This window comes from Stigmatopora argus, chromosome 7 (assembly GCF_051989625.1).
Source record: "Stigmatopora argus isolate UIUO_Sarg chromosome 7, RoL_Sarg_1.0, whole genome shotgun sequence".
NCBI lineage: Eukaryota > Metazoa > Chordata > Actinopteri > Syngnathiformes > Syngnathidae > Stigmatopora > Stigmatopora argus.
In genome coordinates, this window is record NC_135393.1 from 17,691,737 (window position 1) to 17,716,281 (window position 24,545).

The window sequence follows — 24,545 nt, forward strand, 5'->3', positions numbered from 1 at the left end:
TTTTTTGTATTAAAAAAAATGATTTTAATACTTAAGACCATTAAGCCTTTTATTGGGGAGTGGTTATTTTTGGTTATTGTATTATTATTATACATTTATTTACAAAAAAAAACATGTTTTATATTACAGCATATCAAATAAAGTTAAAACTGAATCAATGAAATTAAAAGGATTTTATTGTAAAATAGACACTGGTTAGGACCAGTAAGTTGATTTTTTTGTTTTCCAAATATATTTAAGTCATTGCATACCATTGACAGTGATAGCCGTCCAATTTAATGCCCGTGCTTAGGTTTCAGTGCTTGACGTCCAGTCCATTTTGATTGGATCGGGCGAATGAATGAAGATCCCTAATTGGGCGTGTCGTCCCGTCAACTACACGTAGAAGGCAGCTTGTTTAGGATTTAGCCAGCCACCTCTCTAAAACCAGGCCTTCCTGTGTTTGGCATTTGTGGGTTTTGAGCGGGTACTCCAGCTTCCTCCCACATGCCCGTAAAAAAAAAATCCAAACCTTTGGCGTGATTGGAGGGCGACCAGTTCAGGATGTGTACTACTGCGCACGAATGAATGACTTATGTGACAATGTTCTACTTTATTGTGCGTCGCACTAAATAAATAAAAATCTAAATTTCTACAACTGCCACCGTACCAAAGATCTTTTTTTCTTTGTCAGTGGTGTCGAGATGGAAAAAAGCAACCTGGCGGTGTATTTTTAGAACATACTGCAATGGTTGGCGCACTCTTCTTTCATTGGGAGGTGTTTGTCCCTCTCTAGCGTTGAACAAAGGAACTGCAACCTAAAGTGAAGGACACACCCATTAGTGACGTTAACGTAAATCAAAATCGAAACCAAGGGCTGATTGATTTCATAAAATTTAATTTACCAACAATTATAAGTCTTGCTTTCGAGTTGTTCCATAAATGTTTACACAGTTTCGCTGGATGACAAAAATATTAGTCATTTTTTTTACATCTTGTGTCAGTTTTGCAGCATATTGCAGAGAAACCCATATTTATGCTACTTTTTAAAACGTGTCAACTGAACTTTTCTTGTCGTTTTGAAGCGTGTTAACTACGAGATGACTTGTTTATAACTCAAAAAGTGTACGCATTGTCATGAACGAACGTGGCAACCTGCTTCTTCATCAAAGTCCGAGATTCCTCGCGCCGGCGCGCTAGTTTTCTAATCCTCGTCCTCGTCGTCTTCATCCGTCTGGTCCCGAGAGTCCAACTCGTCCTCGTCGTCCACCTGCCGGGAAGACGGGCTCTTAAAAATGCGCCGAGGAAAAAAGGGGCGAAACGGCGCTCGTGACGTACCGTCTCTCCGAAGGTTTTGAGTTTCTTCTTGAGGTTTTGGATCTTCTGGTCCTGGTCGGCCAGCAGCATGAGCAGGTCGTCCTGCTCTTTTTTGGAATCTTGCAGCTCCGTTTCCAACTTGGCCGTCTCCGTCTGCAAGATGGCCGCCGAGCTGGTGGCCGAGGCCGCCTGCTGCTCCAGTTGCGCCTGGCCCTCCGTCAGGTTCCGGACTTCCTCCTGAGGGACGGACGGAGATCCAGGAAGTCCATTTTTGGCCTTTTTTTTTTTTTTTTAAACGATTGGGTTATGAAGCGAGGCGAGATTTTCCACTCACTTTCAGTCGCTCCGTTTCGGACGTCTGAGCCGCTAGTCTGCTCTGCAGTTCGGCCATCTTGGCGGCGTCCGCTGAGGGGTCCCCGTTGGGGGCGGTGCCTAAAGACTTGGGAGGTTCATCTTAGTTAAAAACCCTCAATAGAGTTGCGGTCATTTAACTCGATGGCCACCATTTGACATTGTAAGCCAGGGGTCGGGAACCTTTTTGAAAGAGAGAGCCATAAACAATTCCTATTTTCAAATGTTATTCCTTGAGAGCCATTCTCACAATTTAATGGTCAAAATACATGAAAATGTGCCATTTTTTTTTTGTCATTTTACCACTTCTAAAGTACAAAAAGTCTTTGAATTCGTTTGACAACATTGTTACGCTGTTGCTAATCAATGAATATCAATGAGAGAATAGATGCAGAAGAAGCTAATGAAAAAAAAAAAAGTCAATGCCACAGTGCCAACGTGACGTTCCTATTGGTGCATTCCGGACTCGGCTCTCTCACCACCGGTTTCCATATTTTAGCTCAGAGCCATATGCAACCATCAAAAGAGCTACATGTGGCTCCCGAGCCATGGGTTCCCTACCCCTGTTGTAAGCGAATGAACGCTATTGTTAGGTAACTGCATACATTATAGTAGGTACGTTATAGAATGGGTTTCACAAATAAAGATGACATGAAATGACAGCACATCCGAACTTTTAGTGACTTCCCCACTTTTACCTCAGTTTGAGTTCTTCCCAGTAAGTCCTCATTGTCCATTTTCAGCTGCTTGATCTCAGCTGTCTGCGACTGAACTTGATTCCTGAGAAGCTCCAACTCCTGCGATCAACAATGAGTCATGCATATAAACCACTCAATCACGGCGTACCATTGTCAAATTTTAAATGACGCTTACCTTGAGGAGTTCCACGTCGCCCAAGTCCCTTCCTGCGACTTCACTTGGCTGTGACTCGTCCGACCGCTTAGACAACACACACAAAATAAAAAATGGTCCTCCACCTTTGCCCAAATTCAAAACAGTAATCCCTCGATTATCGTGTCTTCACTACTTTGTGATTTTTTTCCGCTATTAATTATTTAAAAAAAATAAGTTCATAAAAATGTGAAAATCCACGCGGAAACTCGTAAGCGGAAGCCACTTTTGCTACTAGGACTCAGCACTGAAGAAAAAAAAGGTTATAATAGGGGTGACTCTGCTTAGCAATTTTTCAAATATCACAGCCATGTTTGGTCGACATTAACTGCGATATTCGAGGGATTACTGTACAGTGGACACCTGGTTTACGACATGAATCCGTTCCAGATTTGGGATCGTAAGGCGAAATCGTCGAATGGCGGGCAATAGAAATTATTGCTATAGTTATAGAATTAAAGTGTAAATAAAGCATGCAATATTCTCAACAGAGCGTCTTAATGACAATGTGACGCCGACCAATAGCAGACCAGCATTGAAGTGACTCGACCAATAGCAAACCAGCATTTTAGGGACGTATGAGTGTTGTGTGTCAGACGCCGTGTTTGGATTTTGGAACTTTTTGGGGCCGCACGGGAGAAATTCTTGTTGAAAAATGTCGAAAAAAAATCATATTCCACTTCGTCACATGAAAAAAAACGGGACTACACCCTCCTTACCAGGGAGTCAATGATGGTGTCTTTTTCAGCAAGCTGCGTCTGAAGCAGAGCGTGTTGAGCGCGCAGCTCTTCCATCTCCTCTCGAAGTTGCGACGCCTCTTCGGACCGCACGCCGTTGACGTGGGTGCCGTCTCCCATGGTGCTGTTGGCCTGGATCGGGTTTTCTTTACCTGCGCGCCGACGGAGAAAGCGTGAGTCCGGGCGATTTTGTTAGTCGCGCGAGCGGTTGGAGCCGGCCAACGCACCCAGCTTCAGTTTGAGGAGGTTGTACTGGTCCTTGTGCTGCTGGATCTGGCTCAGCTGCTGGGCCATAGTGCTCTGCATCTGTTCGGAATCGGCGGTCATGGAGGACACCTGCTCCTTTAGTTCTTGGATCTTGGCATCCTGGGGGCAAACGTGAGAAATCAGTTAAAAAAGGGATACTATTGGTACTTGAATTTTAGGTATGTATGTAAAAATGTCAGCAGGAAAATGAACAAAAACAGGTAACAGTTTTTGGGCAGTTGCAGTAAGCCCTCGAATATCGCAGACAATGGCAAGAAGAAGACAAAGGACTTGGACTAAAACTCCCTTTAACCGGTTTTGGGGGATTTATATCAACCGGAGAGGAAGTATTTTCACTGAGTGTAGTATTTAAAGTATTTACATTTTTATATACATACGTTATATTTAGATATTAATACATTAGTCTTTTGATATGCTTATATTTAATAATATAGTTGTACTTGTATTTCTGTGTAGGGGCGAAAACATGTATTGTGGTAGTAATAATGGTGGTGATCCTACTTCGAGGTTTTCCGTTTATCGCAGCCTTGTAATATATAAGCATGCTGTTCAAAAAATATAAAAAATAAAAATATTTCTTATTTATTGATGCTCCAAAATGGATAGATAACCCTTAAAGTGATGGCTTGTTTAATTTCTCGTTCTTTTACCTGCTCCCTTATCAGCTCCTTGTACTGTGTGACGATATTGTCGTGCTGCTCCAGCGACTTCTTCACCTCCTCCTCCTTCTTCTCGTCTTCACTGGACTTGTGCACCGCCTTGGTTATCACCCCTGTTAACACACGAGTGGCAAATCCCATCTTGAACAAGGGTGACAAACTCGGTTTGGTTGGTGGGCCACATTCAAAAAAGTTAACCTACTGCAAGGGTGTCAAACTCGGGTTGGTTTGCGGGCCGCATTAACGTCAACTCGATTTCATGTGGGCCAGACCATTTTAGATATATTTTTTAAAAATCTGATTAAAAGAACTAGATCAAAAACCCTAAATCTTCAGTTTTTTTCATAGATCTAGAACAATGTTTATTTGAGCTTTTTTTTCCTTAGTTGGGGCAAACGTCTTTTTAAAGTTATGTTCAACATTAAAGTGGAAAACAGAAAATATTTTTAGATATATATTTTTAGATGAAATGCTTTTTGAACTTGGATTAAAAAAATGCAATTATTGATTTTTAAAAAAGGGAAAATAAGGAAATATAATACACATCTATATTCTTTGTTTTGAATTTGATCCTAAAAGAGAAAGTCGGGACTCATGATTTACTTTCTCGGGCCACACAAAATGATGTGCGGGCCAGATTTGCCCCCCGGGCCACCACTTTGACACCTGTGACCTATTGTATTTTCTCGCATATTAGCCGCACCCTTTAAAACTGCCTAAAAATCGTTGACTTTTACCATTTGCCCGTCAAGCAGAACCACCACAAAGTTTCCCCGCGTACTCACCCTCCAGTTCTTTGACCAGCTTGGTAAACTCGTGGTCAAAGAGCATCTGGTCCGGAGCTGGGAAAACCGGCTGGGGCTTCTGCGCGGCGCGCGAGTACAACTCGTGTTTGGTGACGAAGCCCAGCTTCTCCACAAAGTTCTCCTTGCCGATGCGCTTCTCGATCAGCTGCTTCAACTTCTCTCTGCCGGGGGGAAGCCGGGATAGGTTAAAAAACGGTTCTGTGGGGGCAGCGGGCCAATAGGAGGGGCTTACTTGGTGTAGTTCTCCAGCGAGTTGTCGTTGTAGTAAATGCAGATACCCAGCAGCAGGGCGCACAATCCTTGGACCAGACGTTCATCCTCGCCCAGGTTCTCCGAGATTTGCGCCGTCAGCTACGGCGGCCGTAGAGTCAAGGTTTTTTTGGATTTTCCCCGTGGAAAATATTGAAAATGGAGCTGGCCCAGGGTTGGGCAATCTTTCCGGCCCGGGGGCCACATTGACTTTAAAAATTTGACAGGCGGGCCGGGTCAGCACAAGATATGATACATATAAAAACTGCATCCGTTAACAGTACATATGAAACATAAACAGGAAAAAAAGGACTAAAGTATGAACATACTCATCACTCATCTGGGATTTATGGGGTGCTTTCTTGGTTTTCATCAGACTAAAAGGTCTGTTCACACATATGTAGAGCCAAATAACACTAGAATCCTCTGTGCCATCTTCTGGATGTTTGGAAATTTGGCTGCACTTAATGAAGCCTAAAACTCAGAGACTTTCAGGGAGTTGAACTTGTCACATTGGAGATCAATCAGTTCCAACTGCAACTCCTGTGGAACCGTTTCCGGGTCTTGTGAGAAAGGAAATGACACCAGCTGTCAATTTTTCCAAAATCACAAAACCGACGGCAGAATTGCTCATACAGGTCATCCAATGATTTCCTGTATTTTGACCGCATAAAAAAATATATATATAATAATTTGGACAACGTCGGCGGGCCGGATTAAAAGGCCTAACGGTCCGTATATGGCCCACGGGCCGCAGTTTGCCCATGTCTGAGCTGGCCGCTCACTCTGAGGATACAAAAGGGACATTTTCCTGGTTGTGTAGAAAGTGCGTGACGGCGATGGGGCAGTTGTTGATCCACGTGCACAGCAGCATGAGGAGACCCACTCTGGTTTGGACTTTACTGCCCTGTCCAACACAATGCAAGACATTTTCAAGGTCATACAAATAAATAAAAAAGAAATTCCATTAAAAAGCAGACATGGGAGATGGCGTGCATGTTAATGAAATTGGCATTTATGGCAGAAAATTATGAGATAAATGGCTAGATTTCACTCTGATGAAAAAAAAGTCATATCGGATGTTTTTGTCAAACTTTGTAGAAGTACTTCCATTAGAAATAAACTTATACGTTCACAAATAATGTCCTAAAAACAGGTTATATATATTTTTTTTTTCATACAAAAAGTTTGCATTCATGCACCTTTTTTTTCCATATTACCATTCTGTATAAACCCTGATTAGGGCAAATAAAGAGTGGTATACATATTTTAGAATAGTTCTTAAATGGGAATAATTATATGCATCTAATTTTGGACAAAATAAATGAAAAAATAAATCAAATAATTTTTTTATGGCCCTCAATTCCAACTCTAAAGTAGATTTTTATTCATGTCACAGTATTTAACCCTTTGCCTCTCAAGTGACCTCCAATTCAGTTAAAAGCTCATTTTTCATTGCCACTGGCAGCCAATGAGTTAAATGAGCACCCAATATTTTTTTTGTGAAGGAGGCTGTTCACAAAGTTAGCACAAAAACCAGCAAGAGAAAGACAAGGTTAGGTTGAGCAATGCATGCATGTTTTGCTACATCATAATTTTGCCATAGGAGTGGGAGGGGCCATTTTCCAATAGAACATCAAATACATTTTATATTTCATTTGGCTACTACATGCAACACACTAAAAACTACAGCATTTCATAACCTATTATGGTAGTTAAAAAAAAATCACCTTAGTCTCCAAATCGGACGCAATGGACAAAAAATAAAACAACAAAAAAATGGCTTTATGGACAAACAACATACAATTGGATTCTCGGAACGTGCAAATGTCATCGTATTGTAAAAAAAAAAACAGTCACCCCTCACCAATATGTTATTAAAAAGGTGCGAAAATGGATCTATTTTATTATGAACTCACTGACTGCCATTGAAAGTCAACCTGGCTAAAAACATGGAATAAAGTACCTGAAAAGCACCAAAAAGGGTGATTGTGCACCAGTGCGGCCTGATTATAAACCACAGGATAAGAAGGCGGAACCAAAAGTTGCTACCCACCAAGATCCCCTTGACACAAAGCTCTCAAAACCCACTTTTATCCTACACAAGCCAAGCCTAGAGGTGAAAAACAAAACAGGCTCAAATGACACACAAGCACACGTTGCACGCACTTTACTCACCCGCCGGCTGATCTTATCACCCTGAAAAATCACAATGTGACACTGCTCTAATCAATAGCACTTAACGATTAGCCACCAAAGAGTTTCTTCTCTGAATTTTTAGAGCCATGCACCCCTTTAAACCAGTGAAACAAACTACCGTATTTTCTCGCGTATAAGTCGCACCCTTAAAATTGCCTTCAAATCGTTGAATTTTACAATTTCTCATGTATAAGCCGCCCCCCGATTCCCTATTTTCACCTCCATATTCGTGGTTTTAATAGGGAGTACAAATGTGTTACTTTGAAGGGAAAATCTTAAAAATTATTGCATGTGGTATTTTTGAGATACGGTATTAAACGAAAGGATTGTCTGCTGGATTGGACATTCCTGAATGGTGCTGCCTGCACGTAACAAATTCAAAAAGGAAGTCATGCGAGCAGTACAACCAGGAAGTGTCCGTAGTGGTCTCGTTTGTCATTCCTAGGTAAGATGGCGGCGCCCTGAGCAAGCAATAGGGTGCACAGTTGATTGGATTGCATATTTGTTAATTCCAGATTTATTTTACACTTTTATGTTTTATTTTCTAAACTTATCTTAAAATGGCATCCTACTTTATTTGACTGGTATTCTTTATGGCCCTTTTCTTGTAATTATTAGAATTTCCAATTTGTTAAAAAAATTTACAAAAATGAGATATCCTTTTAGAATTTGTAATTTATTACTTTTATTTCATTTTTAGGTATATTAATCATTTCTTTCTTTCCCCCACGTTTTATGCAAAATAGTTTTTTTTCTTGAATTTCATTCATAGATGTCAAAATAAATTTTGTTAAGCGTTTTATCTGTTGATATCAATGACCGTATCGGCCGCATTGTCTTGCGTTATAGCATTTCGTGCATGTCAAGTCTAATTTATGCGCGTATAAGCCGTACCCTCGATTCAGTCATCGTTTTTTTGAGCGACAAATACGGCGTATATGCGAGAAAATACGGTAATTGCTACCCGCCTACCTGGGAGAGGATGTTGGTGCACTGCTGCAGCAAGGAGACCGGAGGCTTCCCCAGACTGGTGGCTAGCTGGACCCGCAGCAACTGCTCCTTCTGAGTGAAGTTGTCCTGCAGGGCGTGCGCCAGCGCCACCGCCGCGCACCAATTGGACAAGGAGTCGGTGGAGAAGAGGCCGCCGCACAGCAGCTGGCCGGCCGAGATGGAGTTGGCTGCGGGGAGGCATGCGAGAGCACGTGTCACGATTGTGCTCGCTCGCCGGATGCGCGCCGCGATGCGTGCGACTGACCGTCGATGGTGGACGGCAAAAGCGTGGCCACGATCTCCCCTTGGCCTTTTTCATTCTTGTACAGGAAACACTGGAAGCAGTAGAGCACGGCGCAGCGGAGCACGAAGGGTTGTCGCTCGTTGACCATGGACATGAGCAGGACTACGATGGCGGGTCTGAATGATGAGAGGACATTCATTTCAGTCAATTTCATTAAAAAAATATATATATACAATTTTTTTTTTTTTTGAAATCACAAAATGGCATATTGAAATTGTAATATTTTTTGCATTTTGATTAAATTATCTTATAATTGTTTTTACAATTTTTTTAAACTATTGATCCACATCGATTGTCCTTAATTGTGAACATATGGCAGATGACAGATATTGGCGTTTCACACTTGAGTAATTTTGAAGACTAAACATACTTTAATAGAATGAATATTCAGTTTGCTAGCGCTGGTGAAGCTAATTCTTCTGTCGGACTTTGGGATTAAAAAAAAAATATTAATAGGCCACTGTGTGATGCTTAGTACAACTACAAAACCCTAAAACTAAATTTCAGGGTTTATAAATGTATTTTTTTCTTAGGCCGCTATGCTAGCATGCTGCAAGCTGAGTTTTTTTAGTAGATTCTGTGTGATAATTATCCACAGCGGATTACAACGAGGTTTCTATGCTAGGACTAGCGCTGTTAGCTGTCCGATGTTATCAATAACATTGTTTATCTTCACATTTGGTGGGTGTGGTTTATATTCTCGTGAGCATTTTAATCCCGAATATCATGCCGTTGAATTTCCATGTCTCACCTGGGTGGGTTCGATGGCGCGTTGACTGAAGCGAAGTAATCCTGATTAACCTGCGAGCCTCTGATGACTTCAGACACAGTGTTGATGGTCTGTAAGAACGCGGCGACGAGACGTTTTGAGGCAGGGCAGACCCACTTTGCACCGTCGCGCGCTATCGACGCCAACCGACCTCGGTGAGGATGTCCGCCGGCACGCCGGTGGCCATGAGGATTGTGCACAGCTGCTGCAGCAGGCCGCACTGGTACATGGACCTTTGACAACTGGCCGTCGCTCCCGGAGAGTTCACCGGAGACACCATCACTCGCACCAGCTGGGATGACATCATCGATGTGACGCCAGAGGCTTATCACGATGGATAGCAAAAAACCCGACGAGGGCGTGGTACGGAACCTGCAGCATGAGGTGGAGGTTGGTGACCTTCTGCGCCGACCATCCCGAGTTGTCGTCGCCGACCTCGAACCACGGTTTCATGCGCTGGATGAAGGAGCCCTCCTTGAAAAAGTTCTGGTTGGAGCTGTTGTTCTTGAGGAGGTTGCGCAAGAGCAGCAGGCAGTCCTCCACCACGATCCCTGCGCACCAAAAACGGTTGATTTAGTGACGCTTGTTTGGAGGGAATAGAGCAGCGTTTCACTCGTACCTCCGTCGCTGCTGCCCTCTTCTGTGATGATATCCAGGAGGCGCTCAAAGGCGTTTTCAAAGGCCACAATCTTCTGGATGGCTGCATTGCCTTTGGTCAGCTGCTGGAGCAACAGTAAGCCCTGTGGGGGTGAAACATTGGTTTGAATACCTACCAAGAAATTATGCACCTCATGACACCATCTTTGATTGTACTTTTGCATCAAAGAGACACATTAAACTAATATACACAGTAATAGATAGATATAGTAATTCATTATGATCTAATGTAGTTTTCTCAATTTAAATTTAAACGAATGAGGGTTTGCTTACTTGTTTTTAAAAACAATATAATATAGATATAGTAATTGATTAAAATATAAAGTAGTTTTCTCCATTTAAATTTAAACGAATGAGGGTTTTGCTTACTTGTTTTTAAAAACAATATAATATAGAAATAGTAATTCAGTAATATCTAAAGTATTTTTCTCCATTTAAATTTAAACAAATGAGGGTTTTGCTTACTTGTTTTTAAAAACAATGTAATAGATATAGTAATTCATTAAGATCTAACTAAAGTAGTTTTCTCCATTTAAATTTAAACAAATGAGGGTTTTGCTTACTTGTTTTTAAAAACAATATAATATAGATATACTAATTCATTAAGAACTAAAGTAGTTTTCTCCATTTAAATTTAAACGAATGAGGGTTTACTTACTTGTTTTTAAAAACAATAATAGGAATAATAATAATAAGCAGCAGCTGTTGGTAATCACTTTTTCTGCGTTTGGAGCCTAAGAAAAAGCAATTTCCTCTCTTTAGATTTTTAATTCATTACAAAAATTGTATACTATACTGTAAATCAGAATAGCAATGTGGCAATCATTGCTAAAATCGGAGTGTTATGTAGCACTGCCGCTATGGCAGCTAAAATGCTAAATGTAAAATTATAAAGCGCTCACGTCGTTGCGGATGACTTCTCTGGAATCGGCCAGCAGGTCCATCAATCTGGAGACGCCTGCGAGTGCAAAGAAAAGCTGTACACAGAGTAGAAACAGCTTTGGCCACGCATTGCCGACGTACCCATGGGGCTGACCAAAATGATGCTCTGCAGCTGGACGCACTGGTTCCTCAGCAGGGCCGTCAGCAGCTTCACGGCAGGCCAACGTACGTGAAAGTCAAACTCCTGCAAAGATAACGCATGTTCTCCTCACGAGGCCAAATCTCGGCTTTTCCACCGAGTACCTCCAGCATGGTGAGAAGCAACGTGATGTGTTCAGGGTCCTGGATGAAAGCCTCTGTGAATTTAGCACCCAGGTCATCAGTCTGCTTCTGTGCAGTCTCATCTGTGCCCCAAAAAAGAGAGGAAATTTCAGGTGGGTCTTGCCAGAAGCAAACAGAATAAAAGTTCTGCTAAAATTCAACTAAAGCAAAAGTAAATAGATCGGGAGTTGCTCAGTTATGAATTGTTTTCAGATAGAATAAGGTTCAGGCTGCAGGATTATGGGTGAAGAGGGCAATCATGCAGAGTAAAAAGGTTTTACCTTCTGATTCGTCTGTGAGGTTAAGACATGGAAGAGAAGAAAAGAGATGATTTTTTTTAAAACACAGACAGAAGAGGACAATGGACACTAAACGACGGTCCACTAAACGACGGTCCACGTAAACAGCAAATGACAATGGTGAAGCTTCCATTTTGTGATTGTTGACGTGTTGACTACCTTGCTCTTCTTCCTCTTCATTGCAGATGATGTTGTAGAGCGTGTCTAAAGCGTAGCCGAGGATTTCGGAGTCAGACCTGTTGGATTTTACAGTGAAAATGTCAAAAACAATATTGCAATCTTCGGGAAAATGCATTTTTCCTTGCCTATCTGTCTGCAGGATGTTGATCAAGTGATCCATTGCTTGCGTGGCAACTTCCATTCGATATTTCTGCAAAAAGAAAGTGTATTTTTTTTTAGTTTAAATTTAGTTTGAATGATGACAGTTTCATTTTTTTTTTTAAACGTACCTTAGAAAGGGATTTAAGAGCGCGGACCGCATCCCTTCGATCTTCCAGTAGAGTTGATGAGGCAACCCTGTCGCACAATTTCTGGATCTGCCACAGTGAATAATTATTAAGCATTAGCAAAATATTTTTGGTATCGTGCAGAAACCAATTTTAACAAATTAATGCAAATAAAAACAATAATCATTTACTCAATGGCTGCCATTGATAACGACAAACGTCCAATAATTTGAATAGGAAGTGCCTGCATCTAATTTGCCACTCCCATTCAAAACGGATTGGACGTCTATAGCCGTCAATGTCAGCCAGTGAATTAATTAGCTGCTCGAATACATTAACAGATATATCTTAAGCAACATTCAAGTGTATATTGGAATAGCACTTTGTATTGCAACGTTTAGACATTTAATAACATTTAATGGAAAGCACGCCAGCTAGCAACATTAGCTTATTAGCCTTCAGCCGAGCAAATGTGAAAAGATGGACAGCTCGTACACTAAGTCGTAAAGTTCATATATAATTTTAGAAAGTCTTAAGTGGACTTTTAATGAACGAATTTGGGAGTATTAGGGAGTTAATACGAAACTAATGGCTGGTAGGTGGGGACAGCTTCCTACCGTCTCCGCTCCAGTCGGCTGCGGCCCGACAGCCTGGCCGCCCATCACTCCTCTGAAGAAGTTCATTTTGTGGAAGCGGCCCCTCCGTTGACAACGGCACTCCGGAGTCCCCTAGAAAAAGAAAATGACTAAAGTGTGCACGCAAGTTTTAAGTTTTGTTTTGTTTTTCTGAGGTGACAGAGCGACCCCGGAACTCCTTGCGGGAGAAGACTGCGCATGCGCGAGACGTGGCGATACGTGGCCCGTCGCTGGTAAATTTAAAGGGCCGGGATAAAATTATGTATGAATAAAAGTAGTTCATACTAAATTATAATAAATATACTAATTATCAATAAATGAGTTGTACCAGTGTATTAAACAAGTTAGACATGATGAAGGTGTTATGTTTAGCTTTAACCAAAGCCCTGCTTTGAGTCTGGGTTAGCTCTTAGAAATGATAATGATATGCAAAAAAAATGTATAATCCAATAATTTCTCAACATTTAATATCAAAATGTTCTTGAAATGTAAAACCACGTCGAATTTGGCAAAGACAGACTAGATATGACCCATTTCACTCTTAAAAATGCCTATCATACATTATTACAATTCTGCAACTCTAACGTCACCTTTCTTATATTCCTTGACAAGCTAAGAGCTCTGGGTTTTATATTCGTCAATAAAACTATATACACATAAAATAATGAACAAACATAATAAAGATTATAAGTCACCCACTGTCTTCTGTCTTGTTTTTTACATTCCTTTGAAAAAAAATTGGCGCTAAATAAGCGAGTATGACACATTTATGCCGCGACAGATATCAAGGCCGCAAAGCCCACTAGACTTTACTGACTTGGAAACATTCCAATTAATTAAAAATGGAATACACTCTCCACAATACGACTACTATAATACTTGTAGAATCACGAAGAGTGGAAACCAAAATATATTCAATTTGTGCAAAAGCTAATTTAGCTTTTACACAAATTTTCATTTTTAAATGACAGGCAAAGCGGAAAACACCAAACCCGATTTTGAGGTCCTTCCCGCTTGGCTGGCGTTAGAGAAATGACGTAGCAGCCATGTTGATCAGCTGATTCCGGTTGAGCGATTCGATCCAAAATGTACCTTCGATATGAGATTTAACATCTAAAGCAATGATATCCTCTTCAATTTGACCACGACTGACATGTTAATATTGGGTATGTATGAATTTATTTTGCCCCCTCGCCCCTAACATGGTGTAATAGCATTTTTGCTAAGTCAGTGGCTAACAATAAACATCACACAGCTAACGTCAGGCCCTTCAAGTTGCTTTGTGCGACACCGCGCAAGTAAACAAACAAACAAAAAATGTCTATTCACCTATATTTTAATACTTTAACGTGGCATAGTAGAATTTGGCTCTGGCGCTGGTTCGACTTTTGTATTTGTTTTTTAACCTATACTTGAAATTGTATGAGCATTACGGCTACCGTTGAGGCTCTCTTGACCGATGGACTCCCTTAGTGAGGAAAAAGGTGGAAAATACGTGTGAAAAATGCGCCTAAACTAATTTTACTGTGTTTGTGAGAGTGTATATTGTTAAAATGATGTTATTTCGTGTTAATATGGTTGGCTTCGTTGTGGAATGCAGCATAGTACAATTTCACATCACATAAATCACTATCATACGATACAAAACCAAAGCCTTTAAAGCCGAGGCATAAGAAACTTTAAAAAATAATAAAATGAGGATGACAATAAGGTAAAAACAAAATTTGAAATGAAACTTATCTACAACAACTCATGTTTTAAGTGCTTTGGCTAGAAAAAAAAATAGTAAATCAATCAAATGAATTAAAAATTCAAAGTCCTCACATTGGATTTTCCCTTTTTCATTCAAGAAAATGAAGGTCGGTAAATGTTTGACTTATTTTTCCTTTTCTCCACCCGCAGGCCGCCATCATGGACAAGATTCTGGAAGGCCTGATCAGCTCCGCTCACACGCTTCCAGTGAAGAAGGCCATCGTGAAGAAGGTTGTGGAGGCGGCCGAGAAGGACGTCGGGACGGAGGAATGCCGTTCCCTCTTCTCCGTCACCACTCGCCTCATTCTCCTCGGCGAGGATGCTTTCCAAAAGCAGGTTTGACAAATATTTACTCAATCGAATGTGAGGCCAGCACCAACAAAAGCTGTTACCGTCAATTAATCACTGATAATTTTCACAATGACCATATTTTTCGGACTATATGTCCCACCTGAGCATAAGTCGTGCTGGCCAAAAAAAAAAAAAAACAATGAAGAGAAAAGGTCACACTGAAGGAAAAAAGTCACACTGAAGTATAAGTCACATTTTTGGAAGACCGTTTTACTTCATTTGAACAGAAACCAAGAATAACATATGTTCAAGTAACCCTACTAAAATTCAGAAAAACTGGCTAAATAGGCACCTGTTAACATAATATAATTACAATATATAGTGTAAATAAACAACAACATATTGGGCTGTGAGAGAGAAAGAAAACATGTACAGTGGTACCTCGACATACAATCTTAATCCGTTCCGGGACTGAGATCGTATGTCGAGCTTTTCGTAACTCGAGCGGACGTTTCCCATTGAAATGTACTAAAAACAAATTAATTTGTTCCAACCCTCTGAAAAAACACCAAAAACAGGATATTGGATTGGAAAAAATGTTTTATTTCTTCTAATTCGCCATCTATTAACAAAGTAACACATAACTAGTTGTTTAATAGTAATGAAAGGTGTTTAATAGTAGTAAAATTAGAGTATACTTCCACACCCAGAAAGCCCTCATGCGCGTTGTGCGTTTCCTGGTCGAAACTTGTCTGAATAAATCATTCAGTGCTCGTAGATATCTGTTATACACGAAAGAGATGCGGCAAAAAAGACAGTGGGCTACAATGATAAACAGCCTCTAATGTCATGGCCACCTGGCTTGGTCGCATCTCGAAATTTTGATCGTATCTCAGGGGAATTATTCGATCGAAATTGTCATCGTACCTCGAGCATGTCGTAGGTAGAGCTGATTGTAGGTTGAGGTACCACTGTACCTAAGTCGCCCTTTTTTTATTAGGCCCAGCCAGACTGGAAAAATAGAGTGACTTGTAGTCCGGAAAATACTGTAGTGAATGTATTTATTTATTTACTGTGACCTCCGCAGGTGGGCTTCCAGGTACTGGAGGCGTACGCTCGCTACCACCGCTCGGAGTTTGAGACGTTCTTCAGCAAGGACTTTGTGCTCTCCTTGCTTCAGCAAGGCTACGAGCAACTGGATCACAAAGACCCGGCCATAGTGGACTTTATCCACTGCGGTCTGCGGCTGCTCATCAGCTGCCCCGCCGTGCTGGAGCTGTTCGCCGCCGTCCAGGTGGAAGCGCTGAGGACGGTGTGCGAGCGGCCCGGCCCGGCACTGTGCGCCCGCCTGGCCGCCCTGCTGTCCGACTTTGTGCAGTGCGTCCCCAGGGACAAGGCCGGCATCCTCTTTTGCCAGCAGCTGGTCAGGACTATCGGCTACTTCCACTGCCTGACCAGTCAGGAGCAGGAGCTGGGCGAGTACGTGGCCCACGTCAGCAAGGTGGCGACCTTGCTGCAGAACATCTGGAAGGCCGAGCCGGCGGCGCTGCTGCCTTCCTTGCAGGAGGTCTTTGCCATCATATCTTCCACAGGTAACAAACCAAGTCTCCTGACCAGGTGGCTTCATTTTTTTGGACTTCAAAATAAATACTCGGGATGTGTCCATCGCATATTTTTGCGTGGGACTTCGAGTCCGAGTCGGCTGATGTAAGAATCTGACGATAATGAGTCCCGATCTGATACCCAGAAAAGTACTACAGTCTTCCCTCGATTATCGCGAATTCACTACTTTGTGATTTTTTTCCCCGCTATTAATCATTTATTTATTTTTATATATTTTTTTAAGTTCATAAAAATGTGAAAATCCACGCTGAAACCTGTAACGAAAGCCACTCTTGTTACTAGGACTCAGCACTGAAGGAAAAAAAGGTAGTTATAATAATCACAAATCCCCTTCTTTTAAGTTGTGAATCCCAAAAGTTGTTTAAAACAAATCCATAAATAAACTTATACAGTAAATGAACTTGGTCCCCCAATGCCATAAATGTAGTATATTTAATTGTGATTTTTTTTTTTACGGTCAAATTCATTTGGCAGCTAATGAGTTAAAACCTAAAAATGTAAACTAATACATAAAACACACACACACACGATCTTGTTTAAACGATTCCGATCCACTGAAAATGACACGATCTAACTCGATTTTTGATTTTGGGCCATCCCTAATATATATATATATATATATATATATATATATATATATATATATATATATATATATATATATATATATATATATATATATATACATATACATATACATATACATATACATATACATATACATATACATATACATATACATATACATATACATATACATATACATATACATATACATATACATATACATATACATATACATATACATATACATATACATATACATATACATATACATATACATATACATATACATATACATATATATATATACATATATATATTTAAAACGCCCATTTTTCGTCACGGTGACCCGTTTTTATGTATTTTTTTTTTGTCTGGCCCCTTCCTCAGACCCATCCTTCGAGCCTTCCATCGCCTTGGCCAGTCTGGTTCAGCACATTCCGGTCCAGATGATCACCATCCTCATTAAGAGCCTCACCACCGACCAGAACGTCAAAGACGCCAACATGACCAAAGCGCTGTGCAGGTGAGTGCACGTCGAACGACGACGACGACGTCGAGATATCGGGCCACGGAGGCTACACGCGTTGGTTGGGGTCCCGTGTTTTTTTAGGATGATCGACTGGCTGTCGTGGCCTCTGGCCCAGCACGTGGACACCTGGGTCATTGCTCTGCTCAAAGGACTGGCCGCAGTTCACAAGTTCACCATTCTGATTGACGTCACTTTGCTCAAAATTGAACTGGTAGGTCCCAAAATACGCTCCCATTCCTTTATTATTATTTATTTCAAAAGATATCCTCCCATGTAGTTTTGACTTTTATATGTCGGTCTCCGTTACTATAATAATAATGATAAAACAATCATTGTTCCAATTCAAATTTATTTTGAGTGTGGAAGACACCAATGAATTGTGTTCACTTTCGACTTGTATTATTTGAATGGAATGAGGCCAGATTTTCTAATCAAAATAAGAAAAATGTCATTCATAGTTCCCATTTCACCTTGGTTTTATATCAATACTACCTTTAATCAATTGTTTTATCTGATAATTAGTGTACAGACCCTGCCTTAGAAATTGAATGTCCAAAAATAATAAGAAAAATTATTTCCTTAGTGTGTTCCAAAAATGCACAAAACATAAGAATATCATAGAAAAGTTTATTTTCATAATGAGTCAACTTTTCCAAGATATAGATATTTTTTTGCAAATTCCGTTGTAATATAATATGCTAAAAACAAATCTAAAATTAAACGTCATTGAAAAAATATTGTAAATACTAGTTAGATTGAAATTCACATTTTGACTTGGATTATTCAAACTAATTTGTCTCGTCATTTAATTTTTAAGATTTAAAAAAAATAATTAAATAAACAAAATATACATTTAAAACGGAACGAGCGCCTTTTTAATGTAGTCATTTTTTGTTTAGCTAAATGGTCAGCGTCCATCCATTCACCGCCGCCATCTTTGATTTTTCTCACAGGTGTTCAACCGTCTTTGGTACCCCATCGTGCGAGGGGGGGCCCTGGCCGTCCTCTCCCACATGCTCCTGAGTTTCCAGCACTCTCCCGAGGCCTTCCATCTGGTGAGGAATCCCGCCATCCACCCGGCCGCCGGTCCTCCCTCTCCAATCCATCACGTACTCCTTTCCTTTGTCGTCTTTCCCAGGTGATTCCGCACGTGGTGCCTCTGGTGCGCTCGCTGCAGGCCGACAAGCTCGCCACCAGTAAAGCCTTCCTGTTCCAGTTCACCGAGCTGGTCCACTGCATGATGTACCAGTACTCGGGTTTCCCGGACCTCTACGACCACATTTTGGAAGCCGTCAAGGTAAACGAGGACCGCGATTGGCTTCATCATGAGCTTTCCTCCACTCATTGGCTACATTTGACATTGATTGACGACCAATCCATTTGGACTGAGAGGCACACGATACAAAACTGGGAAGAATTAAGGCCAATATAAAATATAGAAGTTTTGATATTTTATCAGGTTAAAAGTAGTAGTGGGATTGTTCTAAAAAGGAAATCATTTAAAAAAATGATAATGCATACTATATATTTAATTTTTTTCTCATTAATTAAATTAACGTCTGACAGTTCAATGTTTATTCCTTGATTTATTTTTCTCTTGACAGTAATCGTTTTCTAATTTGTTTCCCCCAGAAATTATATTCATCTTTGAAAGTCATTTTTCTCCTTTAAAAACCACTTTGCCTCACGCTAACAAGTTAGCTTTATTTATTTTTGGTGTTAGCCTCACGCTAATAAGTTACCTTTATTTATTTTTGGCGTTAGCCTCACGCTAATAAGTTAGCTATATTTATTTTTGGCGTTAGCCTCATGCTAATAAGTGAGCTTTATATATTTTTGCCGTTAGCCTCACTCACGCTAATAAGTTAGCTTTATTTATTTTTGGCGTTAGCCTCACTCACGCTAATAAGTTAGCTTTATTTATTTTGGGCGTTAGCCTCACTCACGCTAATAAGTTAGCTTTATTTATTTTTGGCGTTAGCCTCACGCTAATAAGTTAGCTTTATTTATTTTTGGCGTTAGCCTCACGCTAATAAATTAGCTTTATTTATTTTTGGCGTTAGCCTCACGCTAATAAGTTAGCTTTATTTATTTTTGGCGTTAGCCTCACACTAAAAAAATAGCTTTATTTATTTTTGGCGTTAGCCTCACGCTAATAAATTAGCTTTATTTATTTTTGGCGTTAGCCTCACGCTAATAAGTTAGCTTTATTTATTTTTGGCGTTAGCCTCACACTAAGAAATTAGCTTTATTTATTTTTGGCGTTAGCCTCACGCTAATAAATTAGCTTTATTTATTTTTGGCGTTAGCATCACGCTAATAAATTAGCTATATTTATTTTTGGCGTTAGCCTCATGCTAATTTAAAGGACATTTGCATGTGTTCTTGGCAGGACCTTCCCAAACCGAGTGAGGACAAAATCAAGCTAGTCCTGAATCAAAGCGCCTGGACCTCACAGTTCAACTCTTGCGCCTCGGGCCCGCCGCGGCAGGCCGGCAAGTCCGAAACGGGCAAGACGGGCTTGGTCAACCTGGGCAACACCTGCTACATGAACAGCATCTTGCAGACGCTCTTCATGGCCACGGAGTGAGTCGCCAGGGGTACGACCACGGGGCGAAAAAGCGGTTCGCGGTTCTCGTCCGGAACTCGGAATCCAACGCGCCTTTCTCTAGTTTCAGACGCCACGTCTTGTCACTGCGCCTCAACGGTTCCGGCACGTTAATGAAGAAGCTACAGATGCTTTTCGCTTTCCTGGCGCACACTCAGGTTGGCATCGGACCGTCGACAGGGCGCCAAAGCGTGGCGTTGATGTCTTTGTTCCTTCCCGTAGAGGGCGGCCTACGCGCCCAGGAACTTTTTGGAGGTGTCGCGGCCGACGTGGTTCAACTCCGGTTCTCAGCAGGACTGCTCGGAATACCTGCGCTTTCTCTTAGACAGGTATGATGTGAGATTAGAGGCTAGATTACAAGGGTGTCAGACTCGGGTTGGTTCGCAGGCCGCGTTAACGTCAACTCCATTTCATGTGGGCCGGACCATTTTAGATATTATATTTAGATTTTTTTAAATAAATGGATTAAAAGAACTGGATTAAAAGCCCTGAATATTCAGGTTTTTTTATAGATTTAAAACAATGTTTATTTTAGCTTTTTTTAAATATATATTTTTATTTTACAAAATGATTTTTGAACTAAAAATACAGAAAAAATGGATTAAAAAATGACAATGATTGATTTAAAAGGGGGAAAATCAGGAAATGTAATATACATCTATACTCTTCATTTTAATTTGATCCTGAAACAGAAAGTCGGCACTCATGAATTACTTTCCCGGGCCACACAAAATGATGCGGCGGGCCAGATTTGGCCCCCGGGCCGCCACTTTGACACCTGTGGATTAGACGCTAGAACCTTAAAAATAGCGTTCGAACTCCAGGGGCGGGGCTTGGTTTGGCCTACCTTGTCGTTGTGTCGTCCCTAAAAAAAAGTTTGCAAAATAAATACAATTAATATTCACTGTAATTCGTTTTTTTGATGAAAAGACACAAAAAAAGCAATTCAAAAATAAATAAGAACATCTTAACTGTCTTGGCATTCGTATTTTAAATTTTCTGGTGCAAGGACGACATCCACAACGGCAAAAAAAAGACGTCCCAAGAATAATGGGAATTATTTATTATTATTATTCTCATTTCAAGCCGGAGGGCCGGTAGTTGGGGACCACTGCTCTAAAGAATCGTTTATCAAAAAAAAGTTGTTGTTTCCTATGATAGCCGCTGAGTTGCATTCCGAAAGAAAGCGTAACCATGACAACTCTGACTCCTCCGAATTTAGCAATGTTTTTTTTTTCCTTCCGCTCCCAAGGTTACACGAAGAGGAGAAAACCATTCAGGTTTTGGAATCGGCCGTGTCCAGCGTCGACGTGGTCGACTCGCTCGGCCGAGACGCCGCGGCTCCCGCGCCCCCCGACGTGGGCGGAGCTCCCTCGCCCAAATCCGACGACAGGCGGACCCTCATCGAAAGGACGTTCGGAGGCAAGCTGGTGACGGGCGTCCGTTGCACGCACTGCGACGGCGTCTCCGAGAAGGAGGAGCCTTTCACCGACCTATCGCTGGCCTTCTGCCCCTCGCGGGACGACGACAAATCCGGAGAGGTCAAAGCGCCACTCCAGGGTTCCGTCAACGGCGGCGGCGGCGAAACCCCCGCGTCGGCGAGCGAAGAGCAAGCGAGCACAACGGCGCTGGCGGCGGAGAGGGAGGAGCCACCTTTGTCCGTGCCGGACCTGGTGGACTACTTCCTGGCTCCCGAGATCCTAGACCGGGACAACGCGTATTTCTGCGGCAAATGCGGCGGTCTACGGCGGGCGGAGCGGACCCTCAAGGTGACGGCGGCGCCCGAGTACCTGATCCTGACGCTGCTCCGCTTCGCCTACGACGCCAAGTGTCACGTGCGCCGCAAGATCCTGGACAACGTCACCATCCCGCCACGCCTGCGTCTGCCCGTCCAGCGGCCGGCGGCGCCCTCGCCGCCCGCCGCCCCGCCCGCTCCGGCGTCCCCGCCCCCGTCGGAGCCGGCGGAGAGCAGCGAGAACCTGGCCAAGAAGCTGAAACCCTCCCGTCAAGACGAGGAAGTCCAGTCGGTGGTTTACGTCCTGGGCTCCGTGGTCATGCACTCGGGCGTGTCGTCCGAGAGCGGACATTACTACTCGTACGGTCGCGACCGCGCGGCCGAGGGCGACGCCGACGACCAAAAGGACGGCTCCGGCCGAGGGGAGCGAGTCCGAGAGGACCCCAGCGCCGCCCCCGCCGTCGCCGACGACTGGCTGCTGTTCAACGACAGCAGGGTGACGTTCGCCTCCTTCCAATCGGTGCAGAACATCACCAGCCGCTTCCCCAAGGACACGGCCTACGTGCTCATGTACAGGAAACAGGAAGCGGCGGGCCGGGACGCCGTCACTGGCTCGGCGGCGGCCAACGGGAGCGGGCAGAGCGCGGAGCCGCCGCTGCAGAAAGAACTACTGGACGCCATTATCAAGGACAACAAGCTCTATCTGCAGGTACGACCGTATCCGGTAAAAAAAAAAAGCTTTATTTTTGATTTATTCATTTTCATCTTTAACGCTCATTCTGTCGCGGAACAAGTTGGCATTTAGCCGTGAAAATGCTCTCATTCGGAAACTAATCTTTTAAATGTTCAGCCATGTTCTATGAGCACATACTTGGTAATTTGAATAAGTGTAATGCTAGTTAGGCTGTAAAATCCCATCAATTTGCACCTTTAGCTTTGAAATAAGTCGCTCGGAGAGAGCAATTTCACGAGTCGCCGCTAGAGGGAACTGCGGGTACGCTGCCAAGCATTCTGACGCTGTTTTTTTTCTTCGCAGGAACAAGAACTGAACGCTCGGACTCAGGCCCTGCAGGCCCCGTCGTCTTCCTGCTCCTTTAGGCCCGACGGCTCGGATGACAACAACCCGCCTGGGAGTTGCGGTCCGTCCGGAGGGGGAGGCGGAGGGGGCGGGGGCTTCAACACTATCAGTAGACTGGTCTTCTAAGATGGTTAAAAAGCACGCCTGAGCAGAACTGCCGTCTTTGTGAACGGCGACGTCGGTGAAAGACAAATGTCGCTTTTAAGGATGCCGGAGTGATAAAAGGACAGAGTTTTTAGAAGGTTCTAACCTTTCTAATTTATTGGGATTTTATTTTGCGGTGAAATGTACGTTCCGTCAATCCAATGACGACCGATGTTCCAACGGATTGGACGTCAATGGCGCCGAAACGTGATCAGTCGCTGATTCCGCTTCTTACGTGCATGCTTTTTGGACCTTTCTTTGGTGTGGTGCTTTTTGTTCTGAAGGACTGCTGGGGTTCTTGGGCATTTCATAATTGTAATTCATAAAATATATGCAATAAATGCCATTTTTTTTCTATGATATGTCAGCGTTACAGGTAACGTCTGTTTTGAAGAACCAGGTGAGGTGTACATGACGATTTAGATATGCGCGTATCTCTACTTACAAAATTAATTGGCTTTCTGAGAAAAATAAGGAAATAATTTATTAATGTCTTAAAATTCAAGCATATGAAAATCTGCCCTGCGCCACTGAAATAATTCCGTCTGCAGCCGTTATTATGGGAGACGTAATAGCCGTGTTTGCATATAGAACATTCATTTGCTAATGATGACACTGGTCTTTAGACTATTTTTCTGGGTGTTGGTTGATTGGTATTTATTTGGGCATATTAAAGGGGGGGTATTATATTATATTATACTATATTTATTATTGGTTATTTTTTATTGTAAATGAGTACAAAAAAATCTTAATTTAAGAAAACCTATGTGATATTTATTACATTATTATTATTTATTTATTTAAATATATTATATTAAATGGGGGGTATATTAAACGGGGGTATATTAAATGGGGGTTCATATTAAACGGGGGCATATTAAAGGGGGGCATATTAAAGAGGGGTCATAATAAAGGGGGTATTATATTATATTATTGGATATTTTTTATTGTAAATGAGTACAAAAAAATCTTAATTTAAGAAAGCCTATGTGATATTTATTTCTTTTTTATATATATTATATTAAATGGGGGGGTATATTAAACGTGGGTCCATATTAAAAGGGGGGTCATATTAAACGGGGGCATATTAAACGGGGGGCATATTAAACGGGGGCATATTAAACGGGGGGCATATTAAACGGGGGGCATATTAAAGGGGGGGCATATTAAACGGGCATTTTAAACGGGGGGCATATTAAACGGGGGCATATTAAACGGGGGGCATTTTAAAGGGGGGGCATATTAAACGGGGGGCATATTAAAGGGGGGCATATTAAAGGGGGGCATATTAAAGGGAGGTGGTATATTAAAGGGGGCTGGTATATTAAATGGGGGGTATATTAAATGGCGCATAAACGGGAGGCTCAAAAAAGCAAAAATCATTTCATATATTAAATGGGGGTATATTAAATGGGGGTATATTAAATGGGGGTATATTAAATGGGGGTATATTAAATGGG

General features: G+C 41.9%; 2 protein-coding genes across 7 annotated transcripts; one reads left to right on the forward strand and one right to left on the reverse strand.

Moving 5' to 3' along the window:
• Nucleotides 1-256: 256 nt before the first annotated feature.
• uso1 (USO1 vesicle transport factor) lies at nt 257-13,778 on the reverse strand. Of its 6 annotated transcripts, none has more exons than XM_077605924.1 (27): nt 12,741-12,851; nt 12,127-12,213; nt 11,983-12,047; nt 11,837-11,913; nt 11,660-11,671; nt 11,361-11,461; nt 11,199-11,301; nt 11,078-11,133; nt 10,138-10,258; nt 9,891-10,069; nt 9,670-9,810; nt 9,501-9,589; nt 8,711-8,865; nt 8,428-8,633; nt 7,435-7,455; nt 6,053-6,163; nt 5,240-5,358; nt 4,987-5,168; nt 4,193-4,314; nt 3,503-3,641; nt 3,258-3,427; nt 2,521-2,586; nt 2,346-2,444; nt 1,631-1,735; nt 1,318-1,533; nt 1,135-1,249; nt 257-797 (listed from the first exon to the last, which is right to left on the reverse strand). In XM_077605924.1, exons 1-26 carry the CDS (start codon nt 12,804-12,806, stop codon nt 1,184-1,186), a joined length of 2,874 nt encoding a protein of 957 aa, XP_077462050.1. In that variant the 5' UTR covers nt 12,807-12,851; the 3' UTR covers nt 257-797; nt 1,135-1,183. The 6 variants fall into 6 exon arrangements, with proteins under 6 accessions (XP_077462050.1, XP_077462055.1, XP_077462054.1 ...); XM_077605929.1 differs by lacking the exon at nt 257-797 and adding an exon at nt 13,751-13,778 and having other exon boundaries at nt 861-1,249; XM_077605928.1 differs by lacking the exon at nt 257-797 and adding an exon at nt 13,458-13,515 and having other exon boundaries at nt 861-1,249.
• Nucleotides 13,765-23,447, forward strand: usp38 (ubiquitin specific peptidase 38). Its single transcript, XM_077605930.1, has 12 exons — nt 13,765-13,924; nt 14,661-14,846; nt 15,889-16,393; nt 17,379-17,514; nt 17,602-17,731; nt 18,474-18,575; nt 18,659-18,817; nt 19,913-20,106; nt 20,193-20,286; nt 20,351-20,457; nt 21,381-22,572; nt 22,900-23,447. The coding sequence occupies exons 2-12, from the start codon at nt 14,670-14,672 to the stop codon at nt 23,065-23,067; spliced, it is 2,964 nt and encodes a 987-aa protein (XP_077462056.1). The 5' UTR covers nt 13,765-13,924; nt 14,661-14,669; the 3' UTR covers nt 23,068-23,447.
• The last annotated feature ends 1,098 nt before the right edge of the window (nt 23,448-24,545 follow it).

Coding starts and splice junctions, on each gene's coding strand:
- usp38 (XM_077605930.1), top strand. CDS start 14,670: ATGGACAAGATTCTGGAAGGCCTGATCAGCTCCGCTCACACGCTTCCA. Junction 17,515..17,601: donor ATGACCAAAGCGCTGTGCAG/GTGAGTGCACGT, acceptor GTGTTTTTTTAG/GATGATCGACTGGCTGTCGT. Junction 20,287..20,350: donor CTTTCCTGGCGCACACTCAG/GTTGGCATCGGA, acceptor TCCTTCCCGTAG/AGGGCGGCCTACGCGCCCAG.
- uso1 (XM_077605924.1), bottom strand. CDS start 12,806: ATGAACTTCTTCAGAGGAGTGATGGGCGGCCAGGCTGTCGGGCCGCAG. Junction 9,811..9,890: donor ACCTCCACCTCATGCTGCAG/GTTCCGTACCAC, acceptor ATGTCATCCCAG/CTGGTGCGAGTGATGGTGTC. Junction 4,315..4,986: donor GCTGGTCAAAGAACTGGAGG/GTGAGTACGCGG, acceptor GTGTGTTAACAG/GGGTGATAACCAAGGCGGTG.